General features: G+C 30.5%; 3 protein-coding genes across 4 annotated transcripts; 1 reads left to right on the top strand and 2 right to left on the bottom strand.

Moving 5' to 3' along the window:
• Window positions 1-2,028: 2,028 nt before the first annotated feature.
• TRX2 (thioredoxin 2) lies at window positions 2,029-2,950 on the bottom strand. Its single transcript, XM_028071034.2, has 3 exons — window positions 2,744-2,950; window positions 2,518-2,640; window positions 2,029-2,405 (listed from the first exon to the last, which is right to left on the bottom strand). The coding sequence occupies exons 1-3, from the start codon at window positions 2,894-2,896 to the stop codon at window positions 2,265-2,267; spliced, it is 417 nt and encodes a 138-aa protein (XP_027926835.2). The 5' UTR covers window positions 2,897-2,950; the 3' UTR covers window positions 2,029-2,264.
• Window positions 2,951-11,751: 8,801 nt separating this feature from the next.
• LOC114184871 (serine/threonine-protein kinase PBL34-like) lies at window positions 11,752-15,538 on the top strand. 2 transcript variants are annotated; one of them, XM_028072245.2, is made up of 6 exons: window positions 11,752-12,218; window positions 12,907-13,244; window positions 13,344-13,479; window positions 13,893-14,029; window positions 14,115-14,238; window positions 14,552-15,538. In XM_028072245.2, the coding sequence occupies exons 1-6, from the start codon at window positions 12,035-12,037 to the stop codon at window positions 15,055-15,057; spliced, it is 1,425 nt and encodes a 474-aa protein (XP_027928046.1). In that variant the 5' UTR covers window positions 11,752-12,034; the 3' UTR covers window positions 15,058-15,538. The 2 variants fall into 2 exon arrangements, with proteins under 2 accessions (XP_027928046.1, XP_027928045.1); XM_028072244.2 differs by having other exon boundaries at window positions 13,890-14,029.
• A 3,227-nt stretch (window positions 15,539-18,765) lies between these two features.
• On the bottom strand, window positions 18,766-22,574 carry LOC114185615 (outer plastidial membrane protein porin-like). The gene is made up of 6 exons (XM_028073454.2): window positions 22,338-22,574; window positions 22,137-22,204; window positions 20,490-20,600; window positions 19,944-20,030; window positions 19,655-19,863; window positions 18,766-19,375 (listed from the first exon to the last, which is right to left on the bottom strand). The coding sequence occupies exons 1-6, from the start codon at window positions 22,384-22,386 to the stop codon at window positions 19,069-19,071; spliced, it is 831 nt and encodes a 276-aa protein (XP_027929255.1). The 5' UTR covers window positions 22,387-22,574; the 3' UTR covers window positions 18,766-19,068.
• Between the last annotated feature and the right edge of the window lie 284 nt (window positions 22,575-22,858).

The raw sequence follows: 22,858 nt of genomic DNA, 5'->3' as shown, positions 1-22,858 counted from the left end.
TGATTCAATTCCTTAGTATATCTGTCCCTCATAGTGAGGAAAATTAACGAAATAATTGTCCAGATACCTAAGAATCCATGTTGTTAGTTAATCAGAGACAAAAAGTTAATAATAGAAAAAAAAAAGTTAAAGAAGTAATACCTGATTCTTTTTCATTCGGCCCACCAAAAATAGTGATTCGGCCGGCTGGCCGGAAGATGAAAATCTTAATTTGTTTTTATCGACTTGACCAATCAACCCACTATTTTTAATTTTATTTTAATATATATATATATATATATATATATATATATATATATATAAACTACTTAATTATATACTTTTTTAAATTTGTAATTGATTAATTTATATCTTTAAGTACATAAATAAATTAGAATGATTAAAAGTTAACTTATTTTATTATAATTAATAACTTAATTTTTTTTGGATATATTAACAATTTAAGATACATTACTTCAACATATTTATATCCTTATAATTCGATAATTTCTTCATTTTGTTTTCTTTTTAAATTTCAAGTAAAATAAAACTGCATGCAAAATACTAATTTAACCCAACAAATTCTAACATGTTAATCGGTCATCCCATGATTTCGGTAATTTTCTTCTTAATTTTCATAATTCCAATCTGCATTGAATGTAGTTTGAAATATAATTTTTGATATTTTAAAATATATAATCCAAAAATAAAAATTATATATGCAATTTAGTATACATTTTTATTTTATATTCCAAAATGTATAATCAAAATATATAAAACATTATATTTCATATTATATATCTTAGAATACAAAAATTTATCGGAATGCCATGTTAAAATTATGAGAGTAGAGAAGGAACTAGGACACTACTTTCTCACCCCAAAATATAACGAGAAAGTACATTACTTTTTACATGCCCACAGCCGAATCAAATCCATGGCCTGCAGACCTGAATGTTTACTAGATTTTAAAAAATTCAAATAGAATTTAGTTTTATTATATTGTATCTTATCGAGCTTATCAACTCTAATTACACTATCTCATACTCAAATTGAGTTCTCGAGCTTCAAGACTCTACTGAAATTTGATGTCCTTAATATACCTCGCTGTTGAACAAATGAAAAGCTATATTCTGTCACTACTCTGAATTCTTATTCTTAATTTATTTATATATAATCTAATTTTAACAGATTAAAACATAGTCTTATTTTTCTTTCTCTTTTACAAAATATTTCCCAAGAAATTTGTTCAAATTAGTCCTTAATTTTTAATGGCGTAATAACACAACACCACTAATATGACACTAGTGGAGTGCACTATAGTTTATCCTCTACAGTTCCTCCTTCCACCTAAAATAGGTCAAATCCTTTTGGTTAACATTATAATGTCCAACATCATCTGACAAATACTAACAATGACTAAAAATAACAACCATAAACTAAGTAATGGACTAAAAAGTCAAGTAAATCATAGAAATAAAAAAATATATTTATACCTTATACTTTATTGTCTTTAACACTATCTTTTTATCCAAATATGGTGTATAATATTATTTTAACTTTATTTATAAAAGTCAATAATCTATTCTCAGTTAGATACCAATATAAAAAAAAAAAAAAACTTTATCTTATCCAGTTGCTCAATTAAAAGAATCAAGTAATCGAACAACTTTTCATAATAGTTAAAAATTTATCCAAAAAAAAATATATAGTTGTCCAGTAAAAGCAGTAAGTTCAATTTCAGTGTAAGGGACAAGGAAGTATACTTATTTCAAAATATGGTCTATTCAGAGTGAAGAAACTTCTTTTGCCATAATTATACCAAGGCTTGACACCCTTGCGATAAATGTCCTAATTCAAACAGGTATCAAAATCAAAATTATTCATCCCATCCTACTCAAAAGGCTATTTGGTCAATTCGATCAATATGTTAAATTGACTGACCTATATGGGATCAACCAATCACTTTGACATGCCCTTTCACAGCTCTATAACCTGTCATCTGAAGTGAAACTTCAAATCTGATTAAAAAGCATCATAAACAATATATGGCATATAAAATACTATCATTTCAAAGAAATTGAGCATAAAAGCAACACACAGAGTGTGATAGAGTATTTTGAATTTCGTTATACAATTATAATTGGCTAAACTATGAAACAGACATCATCTTAATCAAGAAGCAACTAACAAGTTTAAATTTTACAAATCCATCATGATCATCATAAAAAAACACTTTAAAATTGTTGTCCTCCCTCGAAAAGGAAAAGTACATAGCTGCATAACTAGGCTTGAAGAGCTCGATGCTTCTGAACCTTCTTCTCGAGCTCGTCCTTCTTTGCGCCAACAACCCTGTCAATTACCTTCCCTTTCCTCAACAACACGAACGTCGGCATCGCCTGCACCTGAAACTCCCCCGCCACATCCTAACATATCCAATTTAGAAAATAAAAATAAAATAAAAAGTTCAGAATCCTTCACGGAAACAACAAATGAAGTCAATCAACATAGAAAGAAGAACACGGAAGCGAAAATCACCGATAGTTCGTCGACGTCAATCTTGATGAATTCAACGTCACTGAACTTTTCGGCCATGGCGTGAATCGCTGGCTCTATGAATTTGCAAGGACCGCACCACGACGCCGAGAAATCTACCACGACCTGATTAACATTAAATGAAAAGATGAAGAAGACTAAGATTAAAATTCAGATACAACACGCAGAAAAAAGAAAATTGGGGAAAACTTGTGATCTAGGGATTTACGAGCTTGCTGGTGTCTTGGAGCTCGTTGAAGTGTAGCTGCCAACGCGCCGACGAGTGGATCGCCGTCACGCCAGAAGCCCCCTCCGAATACGACGTCTCATCGCCGCCGCCGCCACCACCACCACCAAGGATCGAAGAAAGGACACCGCCCATTGCTTTGTTTTGGTGGTTATTGATATTCGTTTCTTACTATCTGCGCTTTCTTGCTACGCCTTCTTATGTATAAACATAAAGTGCGAAGATACTTCACTCCACATTAAATTTTTTTACATGCTAATCAGGAATTAAAAATAATTTTATTTTAACTAGAGGATGAAATTTTCGTTTTTATACGTAGATTATATTATATTACATTTTCATTTATAAATATCATGATTATATACATTTTTTATTTTAAAATTAGTCATTTAAATTATAATAAAGTTATTTTTATTGTTGGCGTTTTCTTTTAAAAAAATAATATGAAAATAGAGATAAATAGAAGTTAAAATTAAAAATGTTAAATACAGAGATAAAGATTTAGAGAAAGGACTATTTTTTTTTTCGTAAAATGGCTATTTTTTAATTTCTTGTTTGGGTTAAGGTGAAAAGCTAAGAATGATATAAATTTACGAGAAATTTCCAACAAAAGTTAAACTAGAAAGGTGAAGTTTAATTAAATTGATGATGACAACTTAAAGGAAACTAACCAACCAGTGGTGACGGAGATTCCAATATGTGTGATTTTGTTAGCATCTTTTTAGCAACAACCAACGGAAGCTTTCCCATATGTTTGGTAAAAAATCAAAAATTGAAAGAAAAAAAAAATGATGCGTTTGATTTTATTAATTAGCTTTGAATGCAAAATATTTTTGTTTTATCTTCTATTTTACTTTTACATATTTGATTTTCCTTTGTCCTTCGGTAATCTCATCGAAAAGACAAATGAGTAGGTAAAATCATAAATGGCGATAAAATCGTGAAAAAAACGGGGAATTCAACGCTGATTTTTTTTCTAATGTATTCATTTTTTTTTTTCTCATTCATAATATAAATTTTTGAATCATTGTAATATATATATATATATATATATATATATATATATATATATATATATATATATTTCAAAGTACTTGCCCATATAAAATTTAAAAGGTTAAATATAATTTTAATTTTTAAATATTATGTTGATTAATGTAAATGACTTTCCGCTTTTAATTTTTTAAATTTGAAATTTATTAATTTTTATCCTTAATTAAATATAATAGTAATTTAAGTTTAAATGATCACGACAAATAATGCATATCGTATTCATAATAATATATTCTCACATCAATCATTATTAAAATTTTGAATTTTAACATCAGTTTAATATATTATTTAGTGGTGGTTCTAACCACTATTGTTTTTTCTTTCTATGACTTTTATATCTTTATATAGATGTTAGATGGTGGTCAAATTAGTGGGAGATAAACTCTTTTCGTTTCACAGTATTTTGACAGCAAAATATTTATACACTCATTTGATACTATCATTCATTACGCGTCACTTTTTTATTTTTTTTTTCAAATACAAAATTTACAATTTTTATGACAATGTCACCTTTACACAAGTGTCAAATTATGTTAATTAACATCGGTCCACACTCTCCTAACTTTAATTTTTAATTATCTTTGCACGAAACGCAGAAATCCTACACTGTTTCCTCGTGTCATCATTACTTCCACAATCGTTCCCCGTTGGCGACCACCATTTTGACCCCTTCTAGGTGAGTTTTGAACATTTTCCACCACCAAACTTGTTGGGATTTGATTGTGGATTGATTTTCGGTGTTTTGATTCGAATATTTTGCGTTTTCATCTCCATTTGCAGCGTTTTGAGATTCGTCCGACTTGCTCTTCGTCCCCATTTGGCCAGCAGCGTGAAGAGACCCTAGCCTCCCTCTCCAAGGTCTTTCAATTTGGTACAAGAGACTAGTTTTTCATTTCTTTGATTTTGCTCGTTATCTCTTGTTCATTATATGTATATAATTGCTTGTATTTTTTTATTTGCCATTATAGTTTTAATCTTAGACTATATTTTTGGCCTATTTCTTTTTTTATTTGAATTTTTTTAATAATGTTTGTAAAATTAGGAAATAAAATTATATTTATTGTTAGATGTTGCATGTTTAAATAATTCTAAATGTATTTGATTTTTGAATATTATTGTTGCATTAATTATTGTTTTATATATGTAGATTTATTATACTTTTAGTATACAATTTGCACCATACATCGATGGGTTGGTGTTTTTGCTTGTAATATTTTATGAAGTATTATTAATTATTTTGGCTAAGTACTTGTAATTGATGGTAGGTACCATTGGCAACTATTGGTCATCATTCCAAGACAATGCACGGCTGTATGGTTTTGTTCATGTCATAGGAAGATTCCACCTGCTTTGAAAAACATGTTACAAGAGTAAGTATTTTTTTTTTCAATGTTAACCTATGTATCTACTTAGTTATATTAAAACTAACATATCTTTTATGTTTCCAAAATTTCATTAGAATTGTGGGTAAGCCTAGAGGCCAACAACTTAAAGTATTATATCCAAATGTTAGAACTCATTCATTTTAAAGTTATTAATTTTTGCATGTCAACTTATGACTTTGATATGTGATTATTTTATTTGTAAGGTTTAGTGTAACAAGCAAGAAGATTCATTAGAATGTGGATATTATGTCATCTCTTGGATAATAATAATCTTTTGAGCTGCAATTAAAGATGATTGGATAGAGGTAATAATATATATATATATATATATATATATATATATATATATTACATATTATAAATCATATCAAACTTTAAAGAATGATATTCATATATAATGAAATTGTATTACTTTTTCAACGGTTCAAAAATTCATCACCTCTACCAGATGACATTATCCACACACTAAGACAAGAGTGGGCAACATATCTATTGGAAAGATGGAGTTGATACCACAGGAATTAGAACTCCTTTCAAAAACTTTATTGGACAAAAATTTCATGTTGAAACTTTTAGTTTGGTGTTATTTGTATTAGTTTAGAATACTTAAGTGTTATTAGATATAACTGTAAGTCCTGAATTGTTCTGAAAATATTATGAAACTATTCTGGGAATTTTCTAATTTTCAGGTTTGGGAATGTTGTAAAAACAGCCAAATTTTTTAAAAAAAAAAGCAACATTGTTTGACGTCTGGTGATGCTTTGACAGACGTCAAATAACGTCGGCCAAGGTAAGCCCCGACGTTATTTGACGTCTGTCAGAGCATCACCAAATGTCAAACAATGTAGTTTTTTGGCACCATTCAGCGCGAAAATTGACGTATGCTCCCTTTTGCCTCGACATTGGATAACATCGAACCCTTATGTCCCCGACATTAATTGACATCTACTATAGTTTTTGACGTTATTTTGACTTCTCCCAGTACGATGTCGGTGTTTGGGCAACGCCAAAGGTCGAAAATATCGGACGTTAAAAGCTTTTTTGTGTTAGTGGCATGATCAGTTTAGATAGAATCCTTTTTTTAACTATAAAATTATAGTCTCTCTTTATTTGTCTAAACCAGAGTCTAGAATTCATATTAAATCTTGGATTTATGTATGATCATTTCCATTTTCAAAATGAAAATTATTATGATATGAGATAGAAACATGATAAAAAAAATAGGGAAATAGTCGTATTTTAAGTGTTATTGTCCTAATTTAGAAGGTTTCGTCGTTAAGTGATAGTGTTGCCTTAGTCACTCCAATGAGTATTTCCTCTTATACCCTCTCACTTAAGTGAAAGCAAATGCAGTTGAGCGAATGTATCGTCTAAGTCACTTTATAAAGTGTTTCGTATGATACCCTTACTTGAGCAAAAACAAATGTGCTTAAACGAGGTATAATTTGAGTTACTCTAGTGAATACCTTATATGATATGTTTGCTTAACAAAAAATATCATTTGATGTTTTTATTCAAGTGATTTTTGTGATTTGTTTTAATGAACATGTAATGTATATGTATGTTTATGTGTAGAAATTGTTGAATTGTGGTGTGTTTGCATATGTTTGTATGCATGGAATGGAAATGAAAATAGCATACTTATGTATGGTTTTGATGTCACGAATATTGGATAATACGTAAATCATGTCTCACTGTGGGTATTAATAAAAAATTTATGTTGTAACACAAACTTCTTAAGCATCAGTCATAAGAATCTAAAGGAGATTTATAGTATCATCAAACCACATGTTAAAGTCTTAAAGAGTGAATTAGTTGGAGTTTGGGTAAGGATATGCTTTAAACTCACTTTGATCCAAGTGATCGATGTATACATACCTAATGTTCTAAAATGGGTTAAGTAATAAATTTCTTGTGAAAAATACTTAATAGGGATGTCCCAAAAGACATTAGTAAATATTCTTGAGTTAATATTTTGGATATGTGGATTCGTGCGTATATATCTCATAACATATATGACGAATTGTGTCAGATTATGTATTTCAGTGTTGAATTGTAGAAACATAGAATTTATTGATTCATGATAGCTCATTTTAGTATAGTTTACCTTTGAGTTGTTGCTTAATGATAGTCTAAGTTGTATATTTCATATCAATTAAAAATAAGATCAATTATTAATATATATATATATATATATATATATATATATATATATATGTTTTTTGTCATAAAACTATGTTTAAAAATTGTGTTTCGTCCCTAAACAAAACTTTATACTTATTTTGTTGTCTATGCTTTATGAAAGTATTGTAGAACATCTTCTCCAACAAATTATATGTGAAGACTATACTAAAATCTATCGTGAAACTCTGATTGTCATGTGAGAAACACTCCACTTATTGTTTGATAAAAAAAATGTTTTACATAACTTTCATAAATTATAAAAAATAAATAAATATATAATTTAATTTAAAAAAGAAACACAATTTTTTAAATTTAAAAATAAAAATACATTTAACTATTTTTTTATTAAGTTTAAGTTAATGTACATTTATGAATTTATTTATTTATTTGCGTTGCACTTTGTTGCTAAGATTGCTTGATAATAGAGATTAGTTATGTCCGTGAAGATTAGTTGACGTTAAGATTCTCGTGACCATTTAATACATCTTACGGGATTTTAATTATGAAGCGTAATAGTTTTCATGATATGCTCAAGATCATTGCCCTTCTACAACCAAACAATCATGACAATCTTCCGCTGAGTTACCTGCTCCATTATTGTTATGGAAAGCGAATTTTTGAAAGTTTCTGTAACATTAAATTGATTTGTTTTTTTTTTCTCTCAGGATAATATTTTTAAATATATTTAAGTAATTCAAAAAAATAACTCTTAAAAGTAAATATTAGTGTGGATGCTTCAAAATCAATTTCATGTATTCCTTTATAACTGTCTATATAAACCTTTGCTCATTTTTATATGTACTTTTCTAAATATATATATATAAATTTAAACTAATGTACATTTCGTAAGGCATTTCCGAATATATAATTTATAAACTTTTAAATACATTTCAAATATCATTTTCTGGAATATGTAAAACCATATAAAATGTTATTTTCTGGAATTTGTAAATGAAAAAATTAAAGGTCATTCTCGATTCTCTATGAAGGTGTAGAAAGTAATTATAGAGGTGAAATAAAAAATAAAAGCCTTAAGTTAGAATATTGTAGACTGGTGGTTTCCAAAACCAAAACGGTTATAAGTTTTCAAAGCTGAGACTGTTTAAAGACTACCAAAGTTAACAAAAATAGAAAATAATAATATATATTTGGAAAAAACTATCTGTAAATTAATTAAGCAACCTCCGAATTCCAACTCACATAATCAGAATTTATATGGTTAAATATATATTTTTTTTCTCAACTTTCAGTGAATTTTAAAATTAGTTTATTTTAAAATTTCAAACAAATTTAGTCCTTCATCTCTCGAAATACGTAAATTTAATCATTTTAATTAAATTTTATTAAGTTTATTTGTGTTTCATAACAATATTTGACTTAACATTAAAACAAAAATGTGTCAAACAATATAAATAACTAAAATACAATTCTAAAATGCGTACAAAATATCAAATAAACCTAACAAAATTTGACTAAATTGATTTAAAGTTTCAAGATGAAGTAATTCAAAAATTCATTGAAAGTTAAAAAATCAACGACATATTTAATCCTTACAAAAATAATAATTGAAACACATGTTCTAAACACGTGCGTTCACATCTTTTTATATTAGAACAATAAACCAAAAAGACTATTGGAATATTGATTATGGGTACGTATCATAAGAACATCAGGTTGAGTTTAAAATCCTCTTTAGTAAGAAAAGAAAACACATGACTCCTTTTGTATGTTTTAGTTATAATATTTTTAGGTTGTCAAATAAAAGTTTATCGATATTGAAACATAAAATTATAATTATTTTTTAATAGTTGTTTTTCTAAGAAATTGTTTCCAAATTTATTTATTTGTTCTCTCTTTTTCCATTCATGCATTCTTTTTTTCTTTTACAATTTATGACGTAAAACTTGTTTTCTGTTATGGTATGCATATGTAATATCACCTTTTTTTATTCTTTCAATTAGGTATTTTCAACTCTCTTTCTTCTTTCTTTGAAATATATACTCACACTATCGCACGACTAACAAAGAAACATCTTTTTTCAACTATGTTAGTTATTTTCTAGAAAATTTTGTATGTATACTTGACTTTTCTTAACATGTGTACTGTTTTTTAATTTAAAAATATCCTATTACAATGTAATTTTCATTTTAAATTCAAAATATAATTTGTAATCTTCAAACATCTATTTATGTGAATATTAATTATATCTTTTAATAAATCTAAACAAATTATTTGTTATAAATTTTATCACATAAAATAATTTTTTATCCTATTCATTGACTGATACGTTAATTAATAAACAGGCACAGTAGATTCAATGATTGAAAATGTGTGTTTCTTTAATAAGTGATTAGAAATTTTATATCCTAAAAATAACCTTTTTACTACTACTATTATTATTATTATTAACTTTTCTTTTCCCAGAGGACATTTATCCTCAAATTACATGTTTCAATTAAAATATATATATATATATATATATATATATATTAAAAATATTTATTTGTTATAATTTTCAATATATAAAAATATTGATCCTATACAGCACACGACATAATACACCAGCTTCTCGTATTTTAAGGAATAAACATGTGTCTAAAATAAACAAAATTTGTAAAGTCCAATGGATGAAAACATTACAAACAAAACATTTTGTTCTCTAAGTTTTAGTTTCTCATTAATTTATTCCTCTGTGTGCTACTATATTTGTCGTGTACCGTATTCTGTTGTTTATACTTGTTCTCACATGCCTTTTTATTTAACATTTTTCTCTGTTTGCTTTCGTCTATGGGATACTAAAGTTTCCAACTTCTTTTGTCTTTATGCTAATTATTTTATTAACCCCAATACAACATTTTATTTTCTTTTCTTCTCTCTCATTTATTTTGTCCCATCCTTTTCTCATTTCCTCTCACACTTTTTCCTTCTGCCCCATTTTAAAAAAATGGATTTTTTTTTAATACACTCTTTTCCGTCAATTAAAAAAATTATTGAAAACTATAACATAAAATATGACGATAAAAAAAATTTCAAGCAATTAAAGAATGTGAAAAAATAAAATAAAAATTGTGTTACTGACATGTATTAAAAGAAATAGTACTAAGATATGAGCACTGGGCCACACACTCACGCAGAACCCAACAATTTAAAGGCCCAGCGAGGCACTATGAAAATGATTGATTCCATTGTCTCTTCTTCTTCTTTCTCACTCCACAAATTGGCTCAAAAAACGTTTCAAAAGTTAGGCACCATCCTATATTGGTCACGAGTCATGAGTTGTCCCATTCCAGTACACCAAATATGGGTAAAAATATATGTTGCAGACAAAAAAATAACACTAATGAGAGTAACGTGGCATATTCTGAATGATGGAACAACTCATAGTGCAATTGCTCCTAAGTCCCAAATTGGCTTACACCACTATGTAAACAGTTTCCATAATTATTGTCTCTAACCATAATTACAGAATTAAAAACTTAAACGCTTTTACTAAAAAATAATGTCCAACTTATAGAAAAATGTAGAACAAATATATGTTAGATAGGTTAAGTCATAATCTAATTATGATATTTATTGTGTTACGCTCTTTCAAAAAATAAAATAAAATTGTGCTTATCCAATAATTAGATAGATTGATATATGAGATATCAATTATTCATAGTTCTTAGTCGAGTGACGAGTGATTCAACAATATTAAATGCTTGTATTTACATCATTCAATCATTTTATATGAAAGCTAAATTAATTAATAAAACCATTATTTTTTTTATCATGTGAATTAAACTTTTAAACTTCTCTTAAGTTTATTTTTTTCTATATAGTTTTTAGTTCAGAGAATTTACAATGACTACATTTGTTGGTATGGGGTACACTATTAAAATTTATTAGTATTATAAATAGTATTCGAGAAAACAAAATAATGCAATGAAGTAGTCCATTAATTAGTTGTATGTGTACAATATATATATATAAAAGGTAGTGTACGAAGATAAGCTACCAACAATGGGTATTAATTAATTAACTAGCGTAACACTTGATTATGGTTTTGATTTAATGATTGAGATATTTGATATATAAATTTTGGGGAAAAAGAAGATTATCTTGTGTGAAATAATTCAGAGTGCAAAAATAAAGTCAAACAAATAAGAGGAAAGTAGATATTGTAAGTTGTAACTAGCAAGTGCTCTTCTCAAAAAAGCAAAAACATAAAGAAATGGCTGTCACTTTCTCTCTCCTGCCCGCACTGCCCGGCTGCCAACTTTCACATTTGAAGCCTACCCGGCCGGCCCGTTGTTGAAAAACTCTCTCTTTCACATGCAGTTTCCCATTGCCTCTCTCCTCCACCACCTACACCCCCTCTGGACTGATTTTCAGAACTCGTTGTGTTTGTGTTTGTTTTTTACCCATTTATCTGTGTACTTGTGTTGATCCTTTTCTTCTGATTCACTACAGTGATGTTCTTCTTTTAGTTCTGTTGATTGTGACTGTGATCACGGTCATGATCATCATATGGGTTGCAGAGTCTTCAATTATTGGAAGTGAGGTTGCTTGAACAGGCTTTTTATTTCCGTTTTTTTCCTTTTTGAAGCCTAAAGTCGGAAACTTGTGGGGACTTTGGGCATGAAAAGCTCTTTGTAAGAGTTTGTGGACGATGGGGTTTGGGAATAATGCAATTCAAGCAGGGAGTTTGGATGTGGGGAAGTCAAAGGTAAAGATGCAAAAGGCTGGTTCAGAAAAGGAAATTGGGTGCTGTGTTAAATTCTGTTTCATTGGGAGCTGTATGCCTTCAAGATCAAAGGTTGATACTTCCATAAGTGGCACCAGTGCTAACAGTGGTAATTTTCTTTACTTCTTTATACCCCTCTCTTCTTTAGTTTCAGGAAATGATTTCACTTTGACATTAATTTTGGGTGAAAATATCGTTTTTATCTCTCCCTTTTGTTAAATCCACCCCTTTTTCTCTCTGAATTTTTTGAAACAATATAACTTCCGTGAGTTGATTAAAGTAATATTATGTCTGATGTGCTTCAACTCGGTGGATGTAGTTGAAGGACTGCTTAATTTTCTTGCAGACAATTGAATTTCAAAACAATTATATGCTGTGCATTACCATTGGAAAATTGCACGATCCTTCTGTAAACAGTACAGTAGCACTATCTTCATTTGATCTTGTTCATAAATAAGGCTGAGGAACTTATCTACTTAACTCTTTTGATTATTTATAGCAACTTGAGGTTCTTAGACGGTAATGGTGGGGTGAGATTTCAGCGAAGGTTTTGCAAAATTCATAGATTCATCATAACAAAAAAAGATATCATGGTTTTAAACTTAGTATAATGAAAGTGTAGTTTTTTTCATTGCCATGGACAAAACCATTATTGCATGACCATTTTAGCAAACTCTGTGCGTTTGAATTTAGTTACTGTACGAAGTTCTTATCCTGTAATGAACTTGCATACTGTGTGGCACATCAGGGTCAGATTCTGAAGAAGTGATAATTTAATTTATGATTTTTTTATGCAGTGGAAAAAACATCTGCATATGAGAAAAACAAGAAGGAGACAAATGCTCTTCCAGGATCCTCTACAACAACCAGTAATGCAGAAAGTGTCCCTTCCACCCCAAAATTCAGTGAGGAGTTGAAGGTTTCTTCTCGTTTGAGAAAATTTACATTCAATGAGCTTAAGTTGGCCACTAGGAATTTCAGACCAGAGAGTCTTCTTGGTGAGGGAGGGTTTGGATGTGTTTTCAAGGGTTGGATCGAAGAAAATGGTACTGCACCTGTGAAACCTGGTACTGGGCTTACTGTAGCAGTGAAAACTCTCAACCATGATGGGCTTCAGGGTCACAAAGAGTGGCTTGTATGAAACTTATATACTCTTCTCAATTTTTTCTTGCTATGATTTTTTCTCTTACAATTCTCTTTGTTAACATTTTCCCTACTTTTGCTACCTTCTCAGGCAGAGTTAGACATTCTTGGTGACCTCGTCCATCCGAATCTGGTCAAATTGGTTGGTTTCTGTATTGAAGATGACCAAAGATTGTTGGTTTATGAATGCATGCCCCGTGGAAGTTTGGAGAACCACCTCTTCAGAAGTACGCTTTGGACTTGTTTTGTTTCTAATCATGTCTTCAATACTGCTTGTTTAAATCTGTTTTCACTTGTTTCTGCAGCAAATTTGGATTTTCTTCACACAAATTAAATCAAAATTATCAAAACTACTAAATACATGACCTTGATTTTTACTACTACTTTTGTTTACAAACACGTTAATGCTGTATTAACCACTTGAAGTCCTGCCATCATTTTCGTACACTATCTGATTCACAACTAATTCTTGGAGTCCTAGATTAATAGTGAATACACAGGACTTTATGCTCAAAGAAAATGTATACCAGAACAAAAGATTCTCTTCCTATAGCGCATTATTCTTTCTGGTTTTTGTATGCTCTTTTTATGCATAAGGAAGTTCATTGTTTTCTGGTAACAACCATGATTTGCGCAGAAGGGTCGTTGCCTCTTCCTTGGTCTATCCGAATGAAAATTGCACTTGGTGCTGCTAAAGGTCTTTCTTTTCTCCATGAAGAAGCTCAGCGACCTGTAATCTACCGTGATTTTAAGACATCTAATATTCTGTTGGATGCGGTATGTGAATTATCAGAAAAAGAAGTTGTTTACTATTTGCTATCTACTATCCAACATAAAAATCTAAAAGCAGAATTCTTGTTAGGAATACAATGCAAAGCTCTCTGATTTTGGACTCGCCAAAGATGGTCCTGAAGGGGAAAAGACACACATATCCACAAGAGTCATGGGAACATATGGTTATGCAGCTCCTGAGTATGTGATGACTGGTGAGTTTCCCTTTTCACTTTTTGTTTTCATTAATTTTAGATTTCACTGCATGATTTAGACTCTAGATTGCTAATGACATATGGGACTCTGTATGTTACTACCCTATAGCTGTCTTTTCTTTTTTCCTGGAATGAAATATGTAATCGACTGCTTCATTTTTATCCAAATGAAGCTGTTACCGTGACAAAAACATGTAAGAAAAATTCATAAGGTTTTTCTATGATAACTTGGAAGCTTCAACTGATACCCTCTATTGCATAGCTTTACACTTGCACAGTTTCAGTCTTGACCTTAGCTGTGAATTCTGATTAGGACACTTGACATCAAAAAGTGATGTCTATAGTTTTGGAGTAGTGCTGCTGGAAATGCTGACCGGCCGGCGATCCATCGATAAGAACAGACCAAACGGTGAACACAATCTTGTGGAGTGGGCAAGACCTGTGCTTGGGGACAGGAGGATGTTACTACGGATCATTGATCCTCGCCTTGAAGGTCACTTCTCTGTTAAAGGGGCACAGAAGGCCGCACATCTGGCTGCTCAATGCCTTTGCCGTGATCCAAAATCCAGACCTATGATGAGTGATGTTGTTCAAGCTCTGAAGCATTTGCAAAACCTCAAGGATATGGCCATCTCAACTTATCATTTCCAGGTTGCAAGAGTGGATCGAACCATGTCCATGCCAACTTCTAAAAATGGTATGCAAGCACAGCTAACAATATCAAGAAAGGGTCAACCTGCAAGGTCCTTGTCAAGTCCAAAAGGCCCTCATGGTTCTCCTTATCATCATTATATCAAGTCACCAAAACCAAATGGATAATATCATGGTTGTGTGTGTCTTTGTTTTGCTTTTCTATTCATTCAGTTCCCTCAACTTAGGCTATCAGCTGAACAGAAACTGTTTGTGTTTTTAAAATTGCTCTGAAATTTGAGGAATCATTAGAGTTTTCTGACCTTATCTTGTCTCAAATAAGGTGGGGGATGGTGGGGACCATGAGACAGTTTCATAGTGGGGACTGAGTTGACCAAACTTGAAGAGAAAACTATACAGTTTTCACATGGGGAATGAATTTGTTACTGTGAAGTTGCTATACTTTTTCTACCATTTCACAGGCTTTCTTCTGCCTTTCAGAATGTATTTTTGTAAAGAAAACAGGATGGTGGTGTTAACTCATGTTATTCATAGAGATTTTTACATACTAATTCGTCAATATACTTTCAGTTAATACGTATCAGTGTAATTAAGTGTTTGTACTAAATATGCTACAGTTTGGAATTTGAACGACTTAAAAGCTTCTCAACTTTCTTCTTTTGTCATCTGTTGCTTATATTCTGTGTTAAATGAGTTGTTCAGAGAAAGAACTTTGTTGTTTTCTCATGTAGATTCTGTGTTTTGCAATTGTTATATCCAGCATGCCACGTGTATCATTTACAAACGTTTGGAACATGCTATATTCAAGATAACATTTAATACCATGTTATCAGTTCAAAAAAACATGCAATCTTTTTTTAAGGTAATGTGATCACTTATTTCTAATCAGTTTGGGAAAGTTTTTCATAAAAAAAAGTTATTTTGTTAAAAGTAATCGCTAAGTTAAGATCGATGATAAATATAAATTTAAGCATAGACAAATGAGTGGATGTAAAAAAGCATAAACGACTTTAAGAGAAAAATATAAATAAAGTTAACTTCTTGATGAGTTAAATTTTAGAAATTCTTCCGTATAATTTGTAAATTTCTATTTTTAATTTGTATATAAATTAATTTTAATTTATAGAAAAGCTAATTCTATTTTTTTTTTTCATATTTTATCAAAAGGAAATTTATGAAAAAGTTCGTCTAAATATATCCCCAGTAGATTGCATTTAATTTTTTAATTAAAATTATTAAAATGCCCTTTATTCTTTTGGTGTATATATAATTAGTGGAAGAAAAAAATAGAAAAACAAAGAAAAGAATTCGTAAAATTGGTAGAAAACATATAAAAATATAAAACAGAAAAAGTACAAATAAAATAAAAGAGAAGATAAATATGTGAAAGTAGTGAGTATTTTTTTAATAAAGGTTCAAAATAACACATTTATTAAATCGGTTCACAGTACTTTATCTGTCTCACACATTTATTATAAAGTCTCAATCTTTTTCTTAAACAGAAGGCTATTTCATTCCCTTGGTTAAAATTCTCTGTAGCAACGCTTCTTTTTTCTTGACTTTTTGTTATATTTAAAAGGGAGAAAAAATGTTAGCTTTGTTTGTTTTTTCTTACTTTCTCGTAATAGCAAAATTACCAACATATATCATTATTAACATACTTATGTATAAAAAAATAAACTGCATTTTTATCGTGGAATTTTATTTTTTTTCAAATGAATTTTGATTGTATTATATTGGAAAAGATTATATACTTTTTTTATTGTATCGTTGGTACTTCTTAAATTCTCAATAAAAATATTTAATATAAATATTACTTTCCTTTCTTTCTTCACCACATCAACAATTATATTTTTATTGTTATTTTTTCTCTCCTATATTTCTTTTCAATACACTTCAAACAAAGTGTAAACATTATTATTCAAAAATTTGTTTAGGATTATATTTTCTAATAAAAATAGCCATTGGTAATTATATTTATACCAATAAAGGTTCATACTTCAATGATTCAAAGTATAATTTAATAAGATATTTACCCTACATAGAAATGAATTATGTGCACATAAAATATATTAATGTTTCTTTTTATCTTCATTAAATGTATTTATTTTTCCAACTTTTAATTATAACTTTTGGAAAAATAAACAAAATAATAATAAATATGTTCTAGTTTAGAGTTGTGATTTTAAACTAGAGAACAAACCATAGAAATCAAATACCTAAAGTCTTGTTTTTCTATCTGTGGACATTTAAGTTGCAAATCATATATCTATAAGATATAAAGATAATATGAACATTTTTATCTTTTTCTAAAGTATTTCTTAGATTATAGAATTTGTTAATTAAATTAAAATTTTCTATAAGATAATCATTGTGCCTAAAGACTTTACTGTATCTTCAAATTTTCCAGCTGATCCAAAATTAATATCTTACATTTTTGGATTGGTATATTCATCATTGAATATCGGATCGGTCTCCGAACGATCAGAACGATACAAAATATATCACGTGACGAATGTTTTAAAATATATAAGGAAATTCTTTAAATAATTAATAAATATTTTATTACAATATAGTATTTATATTATCTTTACCTTCATCATTGAACATTTTAAACACGAATATTTAATAGAATTAATTTAATTTATAACATTAAATGTTTAATTAATCATACATTTACATTTCATATGTTAAATTCTTTTTTTAGTAAATTACCTACAAAGGTGAATTTGAATACTGAAGTTAAATAAACTATACATTCATAAATCCATGAGACATGTATTACTATGAATTATAAATGTAAAACGGATTGCATCATTGAAATTATAAAAGAGAATCTTCACTACACACGCATTGTTTTGGCTCTCACCGTCATCAAATCTTTAGGATAACGTGTTTGTGATGGTGGTTGCATCTGTGCAATGACATGGCTGATAAAGCAGTGATGCCTTCCATAAGCTGAACAGCAAAATCAAATGATTTTGATGGTACTTACTATACACACTAGAATGATTGCTCTGCAATGTGCATAAATTCTGTTATAAAAATGCTACATCCTTTTCGTTGTGTGTTTTAAGTTGTTATAGCATTATTGATCTTTGATTAGATTGCTGCTTTAAAACCTGGTAATATTTTGCATGAACTCTGTTAATGGAGCTGCTAAAATTGGGGGTGATGCTACCTTTGAGCATAGAAATGAGATAACAAATTAGAAGAGTTTGAAAAGTGTTATCTGCTTCCATTAACTCTTTTCTGTGTTTATCATTCTTTTTGTAAAATACTGTATAGAATCATAAGAGCCTGAAAAATTATTACTCCTTGTAAATCGTTTACAGATTAATAAATTAAATCAAGCTTAACATTTTGTACCATGTCCTACGTCATTGCCATTTCCATCTCTGAGTAGCCCAAGTTTGTGTTTTGGAAACCTCATTGTGAGGATCGTTGTGCTGGAAAGCCATGTTATTGCAACACCCAACACAACAGATTTTGATATCTCCATTTCAATGTAACACTCGTCACAACAAATTCGATCACGATTTGTTTATCTTTCTTCGAGAGAAAAATTAAGTTGAAAATGGGCTGTACCCGGTCACATGCAAAATCATTAAGCTGTAGTTTCAAGGGCTCAAAAGTAGTATTAAAACCATATTTTGAAATAAATTAATGAGTTTGCACTCAGTTAAGGAAAAATATAGTTTGAAAACAAACATTGAAACATCTCACGGCTAAAAAGGAATCAGGAATAAAGCATAAAGGGCAAGATCTATACCTAGCATCAATGTATTTTATCTAAAGATGCAAAACTGGAACAAAACAAGTGGAGGAAAAAAATAACCAAATATTCAAAAAGAGGAGATGAAAATGCAAGGAATATTGCAAAAAAATATCCATCAATCAGAAGATATAAAATTTCGCATGTCAAAACCTCAATAAAGAGTACCAATCCTCATGCAACAAAAGATGTTTGCTGAGCCTTGGGCATTCAAGAGTCACAGTAACAGTTGGTTTATAGAAAACCTATTTTATTTTTACATGGTCGAATTGCTCAGATGCAACGAAAACACCATGAACACTTCTTACCCAAAAAGAGAACCAACTTAGAGAAAATGATTGTCTGACGGACTATAAGCTTCCTAACACCTATTTCAATGCTCTTGCCAGGATGGATAAAAATTCTTAGGGCTTGAGAACCAAACTCAATCCAACCTTGGCACTCTTTTCAATGGCCTTGGTGTCTACCTCACCAGAAATCGTAAAGAATGATTTGGGACGCCACTCGTGCTGGATGAGAGCACTTGTTTTGCCAAAGTTGTTGACACGTGCCTTCAATGTGGTCAATGGATCCAATGCATGTTGGGTACCAAGGGTGAGAGTGTTCTCATTAGTTGAGAAACGATGAGTGACCTCAGCACCAACAGCAGTGTTGGTCACGGAGTTAACTACATGATAATATGCAGCATTCAGAGCATCACCTTTGTCATTCCTGCACACAAGAACTCACCACATCACCAAAAAGTTCATTTGAAATCAGTATTATGATACAAGCACAGGCAGGCCTAGGGAATAGTTTGGACAAGTATATGCAACCAGGCAGAACTCGGAAAAGGGGAAGTACAAAACTGAAAATAACAAAAGAATACATCTATAATGGAACCTCGAAAGGTTCACCAGTCGATTCTAGAGCCTTGAACCAAACAAAATAAACAATGCATTTTTTTCTAGATGCATACAGTTAACACTTTGAGCAGCAACTGTCACTTACAGAGTCAATGAGGCAATCAAGTCATCCTTAGTGAAGCTCAGTCCAGCATTGGATTTTGTTAACTCCCCAATTTTGGTGTCAAAAGAAAGATCAGCACCAAGAGCAAGAACGTTGGTTCCTACAACACCAGAGAAGTTAACAATTGGGTTTGCTGTCAACCCAACACTGGTGCTTATTCCAGCATAGTCATGCAAGTACTGAAGTTCCACCTGTTAAAGACAATGAAAATTCCAGCTTGAGTTCAACGTTTTTGAAAGCTTGTTATGCAAAAATGCTTTGACTATCTTACCTTTCCAGACCTCTGGTCAGGAACTTTGAAGTTAAAGATAGCCTTAAGACCAGGAGCAGGTTCATTGACAGTGATAGTTGTGAATAGCTGCAATGTACACGTTAACCATCATTAACAAAATGGAAACAAGAATACAGAAGTCATAAATAAATGAAAGCATGAACTTCCATTCAACATGGTTCACGAAAGATGAACCGTTTGGTTTAAATTAATGTATGCGCGTAGTATAAAAAACAGTTCGACTAAAATTATTGAAAAAGTTGAACAAGAGAAATTTTAAAACAATTTTGAAAAGGAGTTATAAGAAGAACAAAATAATTGTTGATAAGAAAAAAACTACACATAATATCCTAAAATATAATATACAACAAATTGAATTTTCTGGAAACGCAGCCACCAAGGGTAGTAGAACAAACATGTAATATCAATCACAAAAATTGATTGATAATTCTCAACATGGTATATAAATCAGAAGCACAGGAGACCAGACATCAATTAAAAATAGAAAAGAATCAACAAATATCCAAACAAGAATATTGAACTTACATTAGAATCAGTATCAACTTTGATATCAGTAGTGATGTTTTTGTTCTTCAACTGTGTGTTGACATCAGCAACAAAAAGTTCACCTTTCCTGGTTCCTGATGACGTAATAGCCTGAAGCAGAAGACACAAAATCAAATCAGAATGCCAACAGTGGCTAAAATGACATTGACATAATGTGAATATCAAAATTTTCCAGATGTGCTCCACATGATCAATTTAAAGAATGCTTCTGCAACTGATATACTACGTGAATCAATATCCATCCACCTCATCTAAGGTATCCACATTGCAAGGTATACATGACAGTCCATATTTCCTTATCGATATACACAAACATAATGCATCAACTTCCATGATGAATTTTAAGACACGGACGAAGTATACAAAAGTAAATAATGAGAGAAAACAAAGCAGGCAGACAAGGCACACAAAATTTTACGGCAACATGCCAGATCCCAACGTAGCCAGCCTTTATCAATTAACTAAAACAACGGATAGGCAACATAAATCACCATAAAACAAAAGGGATGTCAATTACAAAAAAGAAAATAGGGGAATGGTGATCTCTTTTTTGAGAACAAGCAGTCCGTGTGGACTTGGATGAGAATAGCAGAGAGATAACAACTGCTAAAAGCTGCATCACAAGTGCAGAACAGAGAGTGCCCACAGCTTAAACAAAAAAATTGTAGATGTGTAAATGGGTTGGTTAGTTGAGTGCAAAACAGAGGGGTCGTGGGTATGAAATCAAAAGCCAATCAAAAAAGGCTGGTTTCTTGGTTTGTAGCATCACATTGAAAACTTTCATAAAACCCTAAGAAAAAGTAGAAAATCAAATTATGCACGGCAAAAAGACTGCATTGCTCCACTTTTGATGCAAAAAATGGTCATTCTGGCCACTGTTGACATGCATACGCAAGCTTGCATTACATACAAACTCCACACCTTTACATGAAAAGAAGTAAATCAGGAAAATCTAATAAAATTCTAAAAATAGTTAAAACATAAATTTGCGTTTAGTAGATGGCATATTACATTAAATTACAAAAATCCAATCGGGACATCCAGATTATTTCCATCATGAAGCTATAGGAACAGCCATCGAAAAATAAAAGCTCATGTAAAACTACAATCCAATCAATAAATGAAGAAAATGAAAATGGAAGAGAAGAAACTTATGAAAACAACTAAAAAGTGAAAAATCACAACAAAACAAGCTATTGTTTTCATTTTAAAATAAAAGGACATGCTTATTTGGATTGTCTATTCTTCCATTCTTTCATAAAAAAAAAATTATAATTACAATGTTACTAGCATACTTCCAGCGAAAAAAACCCAGTTTGTTTTATCATTAAGAAAATTCAACACTCTGCAGTTGAATGAAAAACCAAATGGCCAAAACAGAACACAACCCCATTTTTTCCTTTTTGAAAAAAGAAACCCATGACAAAGATTTCTTGCAGTCAAGATATAGATAGAACACATAAATCTTCCAACAAAACCAACCAGTCACTTGATTTTACCAACACTATCATCTACACAAGCTAAATAGAACATCCAATAACAAACCCAACAGCAAAAAAGAATACCCATGCCATGCATTGTGTTTGTGCTGAAAAAAATTGAAGGACTAAAAAATAGAACACTCACAACTCCGGTGGGCGAGAAGGTGGTCACGGTGAACTTCTGGTCACTTTGGTAGTCCTTGAACAGCAGATCTACAAAAAACAATTATAAGTTCATCAAAAAGCACCGATTATTTACGGTCGGAAAAGAATCTCTCGCCCCCCCAAATCCCAATTCGGAATTCAAGAAGAGATAGAGTGAGAAAGAGAGAGAGAAAGAGGGTACCCCTGGCCTTCTTGCCGATATCAGAGTAGAGACCGGGACCCTTAGCCATGGCTTCGATTCGGAGAAAATGGGGATCTCGAGAAATTTTGTGGAGGAAGAAGGGAGAGTGTTTTGTCTGTCTGTGAAACCCAAACACTGTCTTTTGCCAATTAAATAAATACCTCAAAACCCTAATTTTTAGCTTCTTTTCCAAGACCTATTTTCTTGAAATCTTGAAGGCTACTCCACCGTTTGATCTCAAAACGTTCGTTGTCTTTTTCCTTTGAGGAATTATTTTATATACATTATTATGGAATTTTTTTATTCCTTTATACATTAGTAATAACAATAATAAAATAATCGTAATAATAAAAAAATAAATAATAATTCGTACTTATGCTTAAAATTTTTGAAAATAAAGAATATTTCAAAGATACCATATGGTATATAAAATTATCTTACAAAACTTAATTTGAAGATGCTATCAATAAAGTTTCTGTACGTAAGAACAATAATAATTATATCCAAATAAATAAACATAT

The sequence above is a fragment of the Vigna unguiculata genome, chromosome 5, assembly GCF_037176805.1.
Source record: "Vigna unguiculata cultivar grain cowpea cultivar isolate G323 ecotype 2 chromosome 5, ASM3717680v1, whole genome shotgun sequence".
NCBI lineage: Eukaryota > Viridiplantae > Streptophyta > Magnoliopsida > Fabales > Fabaceae > Vigna > Vigna unguiculata.
The sequence above is the reverse complement of the archived record's forward strand: the minus strand, read 5'-3'. Positions and strand labels throughout refer to the sequence as shown.